This window comes from Colias croceus, chromosome 3 (assembly GCF_905220415.1).
Source record: "Colias croceus chromosome 3, ilColCroc2.1".
Lineage (NCBI taxonomy): Eukaryota > Metazoa > Arthropoda > Insecta > Lepidoptera > Pieridae > Colias > Colias croceus.
In genome coordinates, this window is record NC_059539.1 from 4,908,685 (window position 1) to 4,924,914 (window position 16,230).

Sequence of the window (16,230 nt, forward strand, 5' to 3'; positions counted from 1 at the left end):
AGCGCGTCAGATTAAGATATTGGGGGTTGATTTTAGTGTTTTAAGACTAAATTTAACTAATCTGACGATAAGTCCTTGACGCCGCCAAGTTATAGGGTCGCGAACTTGTAAAAAAAAAACGTTAATCCGGCATTCTCGAGCGCGATTGTTTTTATTTTTATTTTGAAGAATATAATCTAAAACTTACTAAAAATACAAAATCTGCCGGTTTCCGCGTGACCGGAAGTCTGGAGGAGCCATTTCGTCTTCCGAAAAACGCGTTGCAGTATATAAGTCGCGAACGATACATTTTACAAAAAAAAAAGTTTGAATAAACAAAAAAGGTAATTTTATTTTACACAAAAAAGGTCTCTTTACATTTTTGTCCAAAGTTAAAACTTTTTGACTTGAAGCATCATAAAAACTCAAACTCCCGGTTTTTTGAGTATATCTCGAAAACTGAGGGTGTTAAGAAAAATTGATATGAAATAACGATGATTAAAAAAAAGAAACTCTCAAACCTTTTTCGGTCAGATTAAGAGAACCCACCAACATTTTTGTCAGATTAAGAAAATATGCTTTCAGGAGACCGAGATAAACCTCCCCTATGAAAATCTGACGCGCTCGAGTATTTCAAAAGGACTTTTTTTTTCTGCATTTTCAAAAATTCATTGTAACTTATCGTCACGCCGAAATCGTCAGTTTTTTTAAGGGGAGCTTCCTTGGGGCCTACTTAACACCCCTTCCGAAAATCTGACGCGCTCGAGTAAATTTTTTTTTTGTGCATTTTTGACGAATTAATATGCCTAGCCCCACCACGCAAACCGGCAGATTAGTATACCGTTGTTATCAGAGGCACTTGGGGCATACGTAGTATGAATATCTGACGCGCTCGAGAATGCCCAAGTAACTATTTTTTTTTACATTTTTGAAAATCCGTACACGCTAAACCCACCACTAAAATGGTTTTTACCATAGAAGCTTTTCTTTTCGAAATTATTTTATCTATCGATTTTGATAAGTCTCAACGGCGCCGTTTAATTACGCCATTTAGCTACCTCGCCTCCCTATCTAATGTGTTTGAGCTGTTGTAAATGGTCGAACGTGTTTAGGAAGTTTTTTTGTTTGTTTTGCGTAGCTCAGATGTATAAAAGACCCGCGTGGAAAATTGTTAAATTCATCTGTGATGTACACGCTCTAGATAGGAGTGCTTTTATTTTTAAGTGGGTTTATTTTAATGTGGCAAACTTGTCTGCGTGTCGGGTAACATAATACAATTTAATATTTTCGTTGTAGTGTATGTTTTATTGCATCTTTTTATGTTGGCTACTCGTTTTATTTGCGAAATATGCAAGTAGCCTTGTAGATAAAAAATAGCGTTAAAGGCAGTAAATCGGTAACGACAGACAATAAACGGGTTTACGGATAGGAATATAAAAAAATCAACCGATTTTTAAATTAAATAAAAAAATTACACACGTGTAGTATGCATTGTACAAGCGATGACAAGGATATTTATTAATATAAGGATCTTTTGTAAACTTGTACACATCATGTGGTGTCGTGATATTTTTAATTAATGTAACAGGAATGAAACAATGAATCGATATCTCAAATGGAGAAGATGAAAATTAGAGCAAATTGTTTGTATAATACTAATGTCTATTAAATATAATATACTTACGTGTCAATAGTGGGGATATTCTTTATGAGAATCCATAAGCACCTTAGTAGAGAACATCATAGGTAACATTCCGATTCTAGTCGTATATTCTTAGTGTTCCTTAATGATATTTCCGTTTCTGACTAATTTAATATAAGAATTAATAAATTGAAATGTTTGTAACACTTCTAGTAATATAATATGACATTTGAGGTTTTATTGATGTCTTAAAATCATCGTGTACAAGAATTAGCAGCAAATTGTGCCTTGATGCAAGGACAGCATTGTTGAAAATGTACCAAACTGCTGGTAAATTATACTGTAAAATTGTAAATAAAAAGTTTCAAATAATCCCTGTTTTATTGAAAAATTACCACAATACTTGCGAGCGAAGGATTCATTTTATTTTGAAGAAGCGAGATGCCCTAGCGTAAATTAAATATAATTATCATCATTCGTACTCCACCACACTTAATAAGGCGATATTTTCTATGATCCCTTTAACATCTGTCATAGACCCTATAAAACCTAGAAGGGCCACTTGAGATATGCTGAAAAGCATACACAACATTTAATCCAGTCTGTAGGTATTTATGCTCTACAAAAGGTGGCGTAGAAAATGTTTTGAAACAATATTGTTTAGGTATGAAAGGTTAATAAAAATCCAAGTTTTCGACCTTGACGGACCCAGGCGCTAGCCGCCATCTTTAATTAAAGGTGCTAAAATTAGGTATAGGTATTTTAAATAACTTCTCAATTGTTTACTAAGGGCCGATTTTTCAATGCTTGGATAAAACTTATTCGTCGAATAATTTATAAAACTACCATTTTAAAAACGTATTCTAATTGTCCGTATTTGACAGTTTACGTGACATTTTAATATTATCGTGTAATACTTTATTGGACGGATAAGTTTTATCCAAGCATTGAAAAATCGGCCCTTAATCACAAAAGTGTCTATGAGGGGTTCAAAGAAGACAAAATTACCTACATTTTTTGCATACATGATTATTCTGTAAGTCTTAAAGGTAAAAAGTTACAAGCGACGGAAATAATAATATAAATAGAAATCATATAATTTAATTTTGTTTAAAAATTGTACAGCTATCATTTTTTAATTCTCTTTGATGGCCCGGGCTGGTTAATGGTGGCTTCTTCATTATCTTCTCTGAAATTTTAGCACCTTTAATTCAAGATGGCGGCTAGCGCCTGGGTCCGTCAAGGTCGAAAACTTGGATTTTCATTAATCTTTCATACCTAAACAATATTGTTTCAAAACATTTTCTACGCCACCTTTTGTAGAGCAGAGGCTTTAACATTTCCCCACAGACTGGACTAATTATCGACATTGTCATCATTAAAATAGTATTCAAAATCAAATAACAACAATTAAGGCCCGAAAAGCGTCAGCGTCACATGCGAACGGCGGGCGCGACGCGCTACTCCGACGCTGTGCGCGCCACCGACACGCCCGCGCGGCACGCTAATTTCGTCAATCCAAAATGTTGTTTTGTCTTTTCTCTACTCTTATTTATTTCCTCTTATTCTTTGACAAGTAATGTAATCAATAAAATGTCCGAACTCCGAATCCATCATTTTTTGCTATCGCTTAAGCTTTTTTATCCCTAAAAAAAGTATGTAGGTAGTAGGCTCTTTTGATAAGGTTAACATTAACAAAACCTGATTAAAATTTAACTTACATTTTTTTTCTAGTTATATTATTTAACGAACACACGTATCAACTTATAACTTTCATTGGTTGGTACGAATAGAATCTCCGTATGCTGCTGCTAACCGAACGAGTTCATTGGTTGTTAAGCAATTAAATTGGGCCTTAAAATGTCTATTATTCCTAACGAGTGGACCATTGGACGGTGACTTCTGGGCACGGCTCGCGGTGCGTGTAGTGAACGCCAGGCATTACGGCAGGAGTGGATTTAGTACCCTCTACCTTATTCGTCTGTGTGTAACTAATCGGCAATTTTTTGGCACTACTAAGAGCGGCAGTACACGGACCGCTTCAAGCAGTTGAGACCGGCTGCTTGAAGCCGCACGCTGAACTATAGACATTCATTCACTGCCGTACTCATGACTCATCTACATTCTACAGTCTACACGATATTTCTAATATTAAGTAACTAGATATTGCATATGACTAAATAAAAGACAGAAGTAATTTTATAATTATTTATTTAAAACAAACTATAATAATTCTGGAAATATATTATCTAAGTACTATGATATAAAACAAAAATATTCTTTTGAAATACAACAAATCTTTGAAACACTTGTGTTAAGTTTTATAACATTCCAATATAAAGCATTACCTATAGTAATGAATTACAGTGAATTGTTTCGTATATAGTTATAAAAACTAACATTGGATAACCAAACGGCGAATGTTTAAAAAGAAATAAAAAATAACAAAAATCTAATCTATATACACATTAGGAAAATAAAAATTTTGATAACAAATCTGCGACTAGATTATAACTACTGTACAAATTTTGACAGATCTTACTTATGTGCCTATATTTTATTCATTAAATATAAATGTGTCTTTTAACAATACATTTTACGAATGTAGTATTCTCACTTCCTATAAAAAATAAAAATACTAAGCAATCACTATTTCGACATGCTTCCATCAATATAAATCAATCATCTTATATAAGGGGCAGTGTTTTCAATTTCTATCTTTCTTCACAATAAGAATCATAAAAAGAGAACATACAAAAATCAAACATATCACAGCATCGAATAATCAAAGTTTTAAGACAAAAAATGTTTAATTAACATCAATTCTTCAATCATCAATCAAAAAATTATAATATATATAAATATGACATTACAAATACTTTGTAAATCTTGACTTTACAAATAGGTATAATATAATACTGACTAGCAACTAATAAGGCAACTTTATAATTTAGAATGATACATTGCATGAAAATTACATATTACAGCTACTTATGTAACTATAACCATTGTAAAGTGAAAAACTCAACACATAAAATCTTTCATGAAAAAAAAAACATTGGTGATAAATAAACAAGAAACAGTTTTTATTTTATTTTCATATAATCAATAAAATCAGTACATTTCTGCTTTGTTTTGGACATAACATAAAGCAGAAATGTACACAAAACTTGGAAAATCAGCCAATTAATGTGTTTGGAAATAAGTAACATTTTTAAATTAACACACCTTGAATACAAAGCAAATAAATTTCATGGAATTTTAATATCACAAACATAAAAATACTGCTCAATAGTGCCAATAATGCTTTAAAATAAAATTAAAGCTTAATAAAATGACGCGTGCGCATATAGCTACACTTTTAAATACTAGGTTCAACAATAACAAGTTATTTTTCTTTAAAGCAATGGATGTAGTATATTAGATATGCCAACAGCTTCAATACTTCTTTTCTTAGTCTTACTGTTAAATAGTACATGTACAATGTACAAAATTATTGTAAATATGCTGACCGCTTTATGCATGTTTACAGACATTAGTGAAAAACCTTTTGATCTTTGGAGTTTGCATGTCAGTGTGATACATCACAAAATATGTATATGAATACAAACAGTGTGTAATGGACCATTTCCAATCCTCCATAGGAATACTACTACACTAAGACTCTTCATATTAGCATAAAGGCATAAAGAGCTAAGATCAACAATCAGGGGCGAGAAGTGTTAACATGACCTCTTAAAACCGTGCTAACTCCAGTAATGGCAACCCATCATTTGCCATATTCACAAGTTTCAGAAGAACCATTCGTGTCACTTTTGTTCACGTTAAAACGAGCACCACGCAGCTCGAGAGACGCATGCGATTAGTTGCTGCGCTTCTATCTCGTACGGTGAGAAAGCGGAGCACTACGCAGTACGCACGTCACTTTAAGGTTATACATAACTATTATACTCATTAAACGCCCCATGCCCCACACTGTTCACGTATTAAACGAGCACCACGCCGCTTGCAAGAAACGTGCGGGCAACGCGATTTTGGTGAGTAAAGTGAAGTACTTTGTACGTGTCATACACATCACTTGACGTTAACCACACCTCTGTTATACATACAAAAACGAGCACCACGCAGCTCGAGAGGCGTGTTCGGAAAACGCCGATAGCTCCCGCGGTTCTAGGAAGCACTAATCACGTGCCGTATACATCACTTTGACGATACACATCACTATCCACAACTAACGCCCCATCCCCCACACTATGCCACTGTCACTTATTAAACGAGCACCACGCAGATAGCGAGGCGTGTGCGGGCAATGCGGGTAAACTGTCACGGTTCTAACTCGCAAGGTGATGAAGCAGCACTACGCTCGTGCCGATGACATCAACTTAAGGTTATACACCACTATCCACAATCACCCACTCCCCCCCACACCACTATTCACGTGTTAAGCGGGAACCAGGCAGCTCGGGAAGTGCGTGCGGGTAACGCAGCCCGTAGTAACGCCTCTTCGTGTGCGCTGAGTCGTAGCAACGTGGCGAGAGCGCGGGTTAGTTGGCGCGCTTCTAGCTCACGGGCTGTGAGGAAACGGAGAACCACGTGCTTGAGGTATCTGAAAGATTCGTTTCATTTATTACTAACTTAATCGATCTTGCGGCCTATCAATCTCTGCCTATAATATTTACACATCCAATCAATTTTTTTTTGCGTTAAAGAGTCAAAGACAACCATCAATCCCAACGAACTTTCACGTTTAAAATGATATAGTAGGATGTTACTTAAGCACGTGAAGACTGTAAAATTATTATGTAGGTGTATTTTTTAAAAAGAAAAATTTGGAGTATATCTTTATTTTTATAAAAGATGTCAGATTTACTTTTTGCTTTTAAATTTATTTCCTACAAAAATCATTAAATCTAATTAGTATTATATTAGTAGTGTTCACTCACCGTCTACTAATATCCTGTTCTTCAGCAGACGTCAGATCTGATTTACTGCTTTGTAGTTCACGCTGTAACGTCTTTTTCATGTCTGATATTCTATTGTCTAATGTTTTAATTTTCTGGAAATAGAACATCACTATTCACTATCAATCTATTTATTTATTTATTTAAGGAACTTTGACATCAGACGTGAAAATTTTTGACAATAGAAGATTTTTTTTTAATTAAGTAATCAAAAATATAATAATAATTGTTACCTTATTTCTATCACAGATTTCAGCCTCTAAGTCTTGTATAGTCTTTTTAAGCGTGGACTCATTGTCGGCGAATGTCTCTATTCGCGTCTTGAGTTCCTCTATTGTTTTAGTTCTAGCTTCTTCATTTTCTTTTATCAGCATACACTCTGCTTGATTCTGAAAATTCAAAATTTATTTAAAATATTATATTTACAAAAAATGTATGCACAATATCTATTTTTACTGTATTTGAAAAACCCCTTTCTCTTCCTTCAGTTTAAAATAACAATGACGCGAATTCATAAAAAAATCGACAATGCAGTTGCATTATTTAAACATTTTTATTGCAACACCTTACCTCTTTGTGTTGCGCTATGATTGCTTCCAACTCAGTGATTTTAGACTTCAAGTCAACGACCTCAGACTCCAGGAATCTAACGTTGCACAAACTTTTTTCTACGTTCTGTGAGATCTGCGCATTTCGTATTAGCACCTCGTCTTTTTCCCGCTTTTCTCTGTAATCATTTCAATAATATCACTTAGTACTTTTTTCTATCATATGAACACATAGACTACCTATTAGATCTTGCGAGATTAATTATTTTGCAATAGTAACTGCAATTTATAACCACATATACATTGATTTATTACTTCGTATCTTATAGCAAAGTCTAAAATTTCAACCCCAACTGCTGAGAAGTATTTGAGCTAGTACACTCATACACTTGAAATAAATACTCATAAATGTGAAATAATTTACAGTTCCGACGAGAATGTGTAACAGCATTTATATTAGAAAAATTAGTTAAAACGAAACACCTAGAATTATTATAAAATAAATTTCGCTCAACTCAATAATTGCTATCCACTTTTGTGTTATCCGAAACTGATAAAAACGTTCCTAGTGACATATATCTAAAATTTCGAATGAAAGATAATAAACTATAAATAAACAAACACTCACTTATCCAACTTCCTCTGTATATCTATATAATCATGTTGCATGTCTGTCATCATCGAATTCAGGTGATTCACCTCTGCTTTCTGCTCATCGGATAGTCTGTGTGAGTTTTCGATTTTTTCCTTTAATATCTCTACAAGCGTCCTTTCCTCTTCTAGGGCTTTTGCTAATTCTTTATTTTCATTTGTCAGTTCTTGAATACGGCTCTCTAGCTCCATTGTTTTGTCCTATAATATGGTACATTCTTTAAAGAGTGTAAGAAGATATTAGTGTGATTATGAATTGAAGCTTTTACTAACTTATTTTGTCTAAATATAAATTCCCAAAACAATAAAACAAAATACATCATTAAACTTAAATGTTTACTAACAGTTAATCTAAGTAAGTTTCTTTGGCTAAATCTATAATATATCAACTATTTCAATAATTTATCAACGACAATACTTAAATAGATCTCCCAACTAAAGTTTTTTGTGCTCTATCGAGTGCCATGCAACACCAAAATAAATAAAAAAGTGAGTGTTAGTTACAAAAACTTAGAAAAAATAGGTTAAAAATATTAACACTAAGGCTGTGCAAAGGAGAATAAAAAAACAAAAAGTTTAAAACAAAATTTATTATAAAATAAACACAAATAAAACAAAAGTCATAAGCGCGATTAAAATAAAATTTCCTATTTTTAATTTCATCACAAACATTTAAAACTTACCTACTCGGAACGCAAAAAATATGTTCTTATTTTTAACACGTCTAGCACTTTAGTCATCGATATTACTAAAAACACTTTAAAGATACTATAGCTCACGTGATGTGTACATAATAAATTATCTCCAACGCTCGTATCAAGATAAAACAATTACATACTTATATTATATATGTTTACTATCGCGTGTTCAAAATAAAGCGCTGTGAGAACAAATGCAATCAAAAAGCATATTTTTTCCTTATTAATCCACATTTAAGTACATTTTGCACTGTGTATATATATATTTTTTAATTAGGTATATGTGTATATCTATCTCTAATTTTGTAAATATAGGTTTATAGGTGCTAAGTGCTGGGCATTAAATTATACATATTTATTAAAAAATAGGTAGTTGATATTGCACGTAGCTTATATCAGAATTTACAAAAAATATAATTCAATAAAAAATAGCTACTTATCTATGATATATTTAAGACTAGATATACTATAAAATAAATTTATTTTATTCAAAAGAGCAAGTCATCAAATAAAAAATAATAAACAAAATTATAATTAAAAAATAAAAAAAAGCTTCAAAGGTAAGGAGAAAAAATATTAGTTTGAAAATATACTTAGAAGTCTATACTATGTTCAACTAAAACTAATAAAACATTTACAAGTAACAAAACTGTTTCTCTTTTATTTTTTTATAAAATTAAAAAGAGCTAAACTCGAAAGCAAAGCTTAAAATTGTCTTTTATAAGAGGAATGTACTAGAACGGACGGCGTATTTTTTTACTAGAATGCTACCGCTAATTGCTATTTTACAAGCGATATTCGTATATAAAACAAAAAATCTAATGAGTCACTGCTCTTTCATATTTAAGGATAAAATTTGAAAATTCTAAAAGCAATACTTAACGTGAGACAACAACTCATTCGCTACAACAAAAGTGAATAAAAATGAAAAACACGATTTATTTGTCTGTTTGTTGTTTTTCACTTGAATCTAGAAATAATAACCAATTTATGACAGTTATTTTTGACGGCCCGGTGGTCCTCTGATCATAATAAAATTAAAATAAGACCCTTTCGGTACAAATAAGTAGAATGTTAGCAACAAATAAACCGCGTTTTTATTCCCAAAATACATGAAATCCATCATTAATTGCAAGTCGAATTAAAGACTTTACCACTAACGAAGTTACAACTACCCTCACAAATCGCAAATCATTACAAAGTCTGATTGAATTGAAAATATTCTGTTAAACATTTCAATAGTAAAAAGTAATTAGCGAACAAATGCCGTGGTTGTATCTTAGACTCACTAAAAGACTCTTTTTAAAGACCGAAGTAGTCAACCAGATATTTAATAGAATTGGCAAGCGGTAACTTCGAGTCGATAAAAGTAAAAAGATTCTATACAGCAGGACAGTTATAAAGTCTTTAATTAAAACTACAGTATATCTAAATGCTGTAGAGGCTGGAACTCACGGAGGCCCCGGCTGCGTTGGCCCGTAACGTCTTCACCTCCATGGCCAGAGAATGCACCTCGCCGTTCAGACGCACCACCTGCCCGGTCCGGGGCGGTTAGTGAGGGTCAAACTCAACTCATTTTTTTGTTATTATGACTTATAATAGCGCTTTTATATAATTATGTAACTGACAGCTTTGCTAAAACTACTTACTATTTTTTATCTTAAAAATTCTAGAAGCGCTTATTATATTTTTTTACCAACAGATTTGTATAGATTGTGGGTTTTTGGGACAATTCTTTGTAATTCATCAATATTATGACGATAACATTGCAAAAAATATTTTTAAAAATTCTAATTTATAAGAGGTTGAATGTTAAATAGTCAGACATGAAAGTATTCTTTTAAGAAATTGTAGTATGTACCACATCTTTTTGAGAAATTAGGTAGGTTTATTTGTATGCTATGTAATATCAAATTAAAATCAGTGTGGCATTAAATTTTGGTATAAGTATGGCTATTATTTTAGTTATATGAAGTTATATTTAATACGTTTTCAAATGAATAAAGATTAATAACTTTAAAACAGCAAAATACTTAAGCATTTCATAAAAGAGAAGGCACAAACTCAAATATACCTTGGCCTCGCTATTAGCAAGATTCTGTTTCGCCTTCTCAAGGTCAGCCGAGATTTCTAGAAGGTTCTCTTGCAGTTCCTTCTTTTCATTCTCTACCCTTCTCCTTTCCGCACCTTCTTCGCCAGCTTGACGCGACAATCGCGCCACCTAGCGGTACAACTAACTTATGATAATATATATTTTATTTATAAAAATCTAAACACTAGACACATAGCTATGAAATGATTATGTTGTTATTACATTACAGGGTATAGGGGAAAGTATTGTTATATACACAGATAGTTATTATTTGAAGTTTTAGTACAATGCAAGCGTTATATATATTTGTACTTTACCTCGAATCTGTACAACTATATATTATATACTGTAATGTTAAATGGTGTGGTACAATAAATGGTTAAATAAATAAAAATAAATATTATATACATCATGCATTCAACCTGAGTTAAAACAATGAATTTATTCTTGGTCTCTCATATACTTACTTTGTATAAAGTAACTGTATTTATATTCACTTTAGCTTAATAACGATTTCACGAATGCACATGTTCTTTATAAACAATACCTATATGAATAAAATAAATAAATAATAATAATAACCATTTAAAAACGTAAAAATGTACCGCACTCTACTGAAAGGCGCTATTTTCCACTATTAAAGTAAAACACAATAATTTATCTTATGATCTTGTCTCTAATCCTATTAAGTATGGTATTTATGAATTAAACGTTCTATAGCAATAAGCACTCAATCTACTCAACTACGAATCTATCTATATACTATCTCTATATATATAAAAAAAAAACTAACAAAACCACAAACCTGCGTCTCCAAGGCCGCAATTTGCGCGCTCCATGACGTCTTGACATCGGCTAGCACCATCTTAGCTTCTTGTAGCTGACGGCTCAACACAGCTCGTTCGCGACACACGCGGTCGTAGTCCACGCAACCCGTCGGTTGCATTTCCCGCTTATCTGTATAAAAATATAGAAAAAAAAATAGTGTGAGAAGGGTTAATTAAGGAAGTATTACATTTATTGAAAGGCTTGTTTTGTTTTAATAAGATAAAACAGACATTTATTGTGCTATACCGCATTGAATTTTTAAATTTTTCTCGTGTCGATCAGCCATTTGAGAGCAAAGAAAAATTATGGATCTGGCCAATTAATTTTTTTTTAATAATTTTACCGGAAATAGATTTCCAAAATAAAGTTATCATTATACATATTGCAATATCGAAATGCTTAGCAACAAATAAGACTCCAATAATTACTAGTTTGATTTCGATCACGTCCACATGAAGGCCATTGCAGTTTTTATATTGTTAGAAAATGATTATTTTCTGTATTGTAGCGTTGATTGTGGTTTGGCCAATGTAAATAAATCACAGCAATATTTCTTATAAGTATCTTTATTGAGTCAATCATCATCATGTAGTAAAATATTTCAATAAGATGTGATGAAAAAAACATTTTGTGAAACTTCTTTAGGCGCGTTCAGAGTAAAAATTCAAGGTCGCGTCACGGTAATACCTTCATGTCTTGGAATAAGGCGACGATTTTAGTATTTGCATCTTGCCAAAGAAGTTTCCCTTCTGACACATGTTCCGTTTCAGAAGTTCGTTTTCCGTTTTCTACTAGCTACCAGTGATGCTATCATCAATTTTTTTTCATTATATTTTTCAAATTTTTTAGCAAGTTCACTATCATCCCCACAATAAAAGCTGCCATTCACGGTACATCCAACACGCGACTCACCGTCATCATGCACATGGTGGTGCGGGTGTTCCGGCGGCAGGGCAGCCCGCAGCAGCTGCAGCTCGTCCGCGAGGTCCCGCGTGCGCGCGTCCGCAGCGCCCAACGCGGCTGTGAACTCCGCGCGCTCGCGGGCCCATTCACGCCGCGATTGCTCTAGCTCCTCCTGTTGTGAGTGGGAAAAATAAAATTAAATACAAATTACTACTTATCATAATTAATAATTATATAACAAATAAGTGAGTAGGAATGAAGAATATTTTTTTTGTAACATTTTGGTAAGTAATTAAACTGACAAATTTTTGTAATTTCAATTAAATTATGGATACAATAACATTCTGTTTTAATGTATTTATTTATTTATCAATTTTATGTAGCATTTCAAATTACAATACATAATATTAAAAGAAATGGAAAATATGCATAGCACATAAGGCAGCCTTATCGCTTATCATCGATCTCTTCCAGGCTGCCCAAGGTAAAGAATAATGAATTAATGATATATAGGTACACGTACTTGCATTTTGTAATTTAATTTCCTCATTCATGGAAATTTTACAATTGACGAAAAAAAATAATAAAATTGTAGCATTTCTAAGGATTTTGTCAAACATATTAGGTAAGTGACAATTTATTATTTCTGCGTTTTAGTATAATCAATGTATTTCAAATCTTACAGTCAGAATGTCAAGTCGATCTTGTGCATTCTCGGCAGCCGCCAATCTCGCTTTCAACTCGTTAAGTTGTTTCTGTGCTGCATCTCTCTCGGTTATTGCTTTAGCTGCTTCTGCTTGAGCTGTACGCGCTACAGTCTGAGCTGCTATAGCTTCTTCACCTAAAAATATAATTTATCACAATATATATTCTTTATTAAAGGTAAAGAGTAAATTGAAGGGCAATAATCTAGAAATTATTATCCGACAGATGCAACTCATGATTGGATCTCCAAAAAAATATGAAATTAATACCTTGGCTACTTTTGTTTTTTAAGAAGGATAAGGCTTTTTCCACAAAACTCTCATTTAATGTGGACATTGTTGCTGGTGATCAAACTAATGATAATAAATGAATTGTATTACTGAAAGCATATTTTTTATCACATTTAATAGTCACGGATGCCTTACTAAATGAGAACATTAGATAAGAAGTGGAAATTTTGTTGTATACTAATGAAATGAACACTTAACTAATTAGTGTTAATGTTATTTTGTGGAGTTATTCTATATAATTGTGATCTTACATTTATTTATTTTTGTACACTAAGTATGTATATACGTAACATATTTTTGCATACTTTCTATAATGGCCTATTTTTTAAGGTTTAAACATGAATTATTCTCAATGAAAATTGTTATCAGTAGCATGTAAATGCAAAATAGAATTCTCAAGTTAGATTATTGTTTCACCTGAATTTGTAATTTTGCTTCTATCCTTACAGTGAAACCAAACAGATCTGAATTACTAAATTGCAGTTAAAAATTAATTTTTAAACAATATTTTTTTAAATTTTGGCCTTTGTAAATCTTAAAAATTATTGATTAAAAAGGTAATTTTCATTATAAATATTTAAGCAATCTATACACATAGTAATTTTAATATATTGGTCTTTACAGATATTAGAAGACAAATAAAGTTTTTTAGTCTATTTACATGAAGGACTTATTAAAAACTTCAGAAGACTTTATATCTACAACATTGACATTTAGGCAGAAAGTAATATCTTCTAACATAATATGTCATGAATACACCTATAATAGTCATATTAGAATCATTTCTTTCAACATTTTCTAGATCTGTTATAATATACCTTGGACAGATGCAAGTGAAAGCTTCAATTCCTCAATCCTTTGTTCCCAATACACATCCCTATCACGCAGTTTATCTTCCAGCTGTGATGCATACTGCTGCTGCAGTGCCACTTGATCTACCTGACCACCAGTGCGGTCTGATAGATATGTTTGCATTTGGGGCGATATTGACTGTAATTAAAGATTTTAAATTTAATATGACTCTTATTTTACATTCTAAATATTGTGGCAATTAAGTTCTAATTACACCACACTGTAACATTTACTAGTGTATATTGTATTAGTATATAATATATTGTACTTTTGTCTTTACTTACATCTGATGTTGAGTCTGCCTGACCACCAGAACTAGATGGGCTAGTTGTTGACTGTAAATAAAAATAATGTATGTGTGTTTTTACCACATTTTACCCTGTTAAGAACTGCCAGTATCTAAATAATAAAACAAAACATACCGAGTCATCTCGCAATGTTATTCGGCCTAAAAAGGCTCCACTGCGCCAACTACTCGTCAATTTACTAATATCACTTCCAGTTTCTTCTTTAATTTTACTCTTTAAACTTGCAAACATCGTAAGAGACGATTATTGGTCGCTGTAAACGCAACAAGCTCCAATATTTATTACGTATCAGTACTATAACTTAACTTTAACGGTAGGTAATTAAAAACAACTTACTATAATATATTAAACACTATGACTTGAAACCCTAATAGTGATTATAGGATCCTACAAAACCATTCTACACACTAAATGCTATAGAAAGTAAGACATAACAAGTATAATGCAAACGTATATGCTGTAGCGGAATTCGCGGTTCAGGTATCCTATTTACAACTGCCATGAAAAAGTTAAATAAATGCATGCAAATCGCAAATCATAATCACAATTCGCGAACACTCGATGTGAACATAATAGTTACTCGTATGACAGCTGATTGCTTACGACTGACAAGTGACAGATCACAGATGTGTTGTTGACAATGTTTTTGACGCTGAGGTGTCAAGTTTTGACATTTTATCATAGCTTATGCCTTGCTTAGGCCCTCAGAGCAATAATAGGTTTATTGCTCTTAGCTTAGGTCTTAGTGAATTTACTCTATGAATGTTCAGCAATTCTTTGAAATAAGTAAATTAAAAAAAGGTCTGGGTAAATTAATTAATATAAGCTTCTTGGGTTAAATATACTCATTTGGACTACATTTAATTCTGTAATTTTGTGACCACTACCTAATAATTATTTTCGATGCGAAACATCTTAGCTTGATATATTTATTTTAGTATCATTAATCAATGAAGAGCGTGTGTGCCAAGCACCCATGTCAGTGTCAGAAGTGAACCCTCAACCCTTTGACAAGATTTAAAGACATTCATGACGCGTCACGCGACCTTAAAATTTTACTTCCAACCAATTTCCAACGCGCTTAGAAGTTCCCACAGAACACTAGTACTCCTTAAGTTCCACTTCAAAAGTATTTTTATGCTGTTTATGTATTAAAAATTAGTAAAGTAAAGATGTTTCTTTCTAATGGTATAACTTTATTTTAAATAAAGCTATAGAGTACGTCTTTAGATAATATTTAAATAGAATTTTTTAGTAGGTACCTCACTAGACACTACCTAGGTAGTTACTTTTTATCCCCATTTTCAGCACGCTTTCTTTGGAAGCAAATGCGAATGTCACCGTTCTAATTCCACCAGCCAATCTCAGTTATTCAACTCTTGTTTAGTAGTTTCTAGTACTTGGCTTGGCATTGTATTTACAACTATTTCTAACTAGTGAAAACTGAAAACGCGTTGTAGTTGAAAACGGATTTTAACTGACACATACTTAATTTAATTCAAAAGTGCCGATAAAGTATATTATTTTTTTAAATTATACGTAGGGTACTTACTACTTGCCTGGAACTAGATGGCGCTGTACGCAAGGCATAACTGGTGCTTAGCATTGCATATTTTATAATTTATTAGTATCTCATAGGTTGAATATTAATCATTAATGATGAAAGAATATTTGAGTATCATCGATTAGTGAAACTTAGTTCAAACTTCAAAGTTAATTTATTACCTACCTACTAAGCTTTTTTTTAAACTGCTAGATAGTTCGTTCTTACTT

The 16,230-nt window shown here is 32.4% G+C and overlaps 1 protein-coding gene across 3 annotated transcripts; it reads right to left on the bottom strand.

The window, feature by feature from the left end:
• Positions 1–3,815: 3,815 nt before the first annotated feature.
• LOC123705873 (golgin subfamily A member 1) lies at positions 3,816–15,025 on the bottom strand. Of its 3 annotated transcripts, none has more exons than XM_045654941.1 (14): positions 14,794–15,025; positions 14,572–14,710; positions 14,434–14,484; positions 14,116–14,287; positions 12,986–13,143; positions 12,312–12,474; positions 11,377–11,528; positions 10,554–10,700; positions 9,935–10,012; positions 7,759–7,982; positions 7,153–7,309; positions 6,816–6,971; positions 6,565–6,677; positions 3,816–6,227 (listed from the first exon to the last, which is right to left on the bottom strand). In XM_045654941.1, exons 2-14 carry the CDS (start codon positions 14,686–14,688, stop codon positions 6,056–6,058), a joined length of 1,860 nt encoding a protein of 619 aa, XP_045510897.1. In that variant the 5' UTR covers positions 14,689–14,710; positions 14,794–15,025; the 3' UTR covers positions 3,816–6,055. The 3 variants fall into 3 exon arrangements, with proteins under 3 accessions (XP_045510897.1, XP_045510898.1, XP_045510899.1); XM_045654942.1 differs by having other exon boundaries at positions 14,572–14,726; XM_045654943.1 differs by lacking the exons at positions 9,935–10,012; positions 10,554–10,700.
• Between the last annotated feature and the right edge of the window lie 1,205 nt (positions 15,026–16,230).

Bases quoted from the DNA above. Each gene is read 5' to 3' on its own strand.
- LOC123705873 (XM_045654941.1), bottom strand. From the start codon at position 14,688: ATGTTTGCAAGTTTAAAGAGTAAAATTAAAGAAGAAACTGGAAGTGAT. The intron at 11,529-12,311 runs GTGAGTCGCGTG...ATTTTTATACAG, and splicing joins CCACCATGTGCATGATGACG to ATAAGCGGGAAATGCAACCG. The intron at 6,678-6,815 runs GTAACAATTATT...TTCTATTTCCAG, and splicing joins AAATCTGTGATAGAAATAAG to AAAATTAAAACATTAGACAA.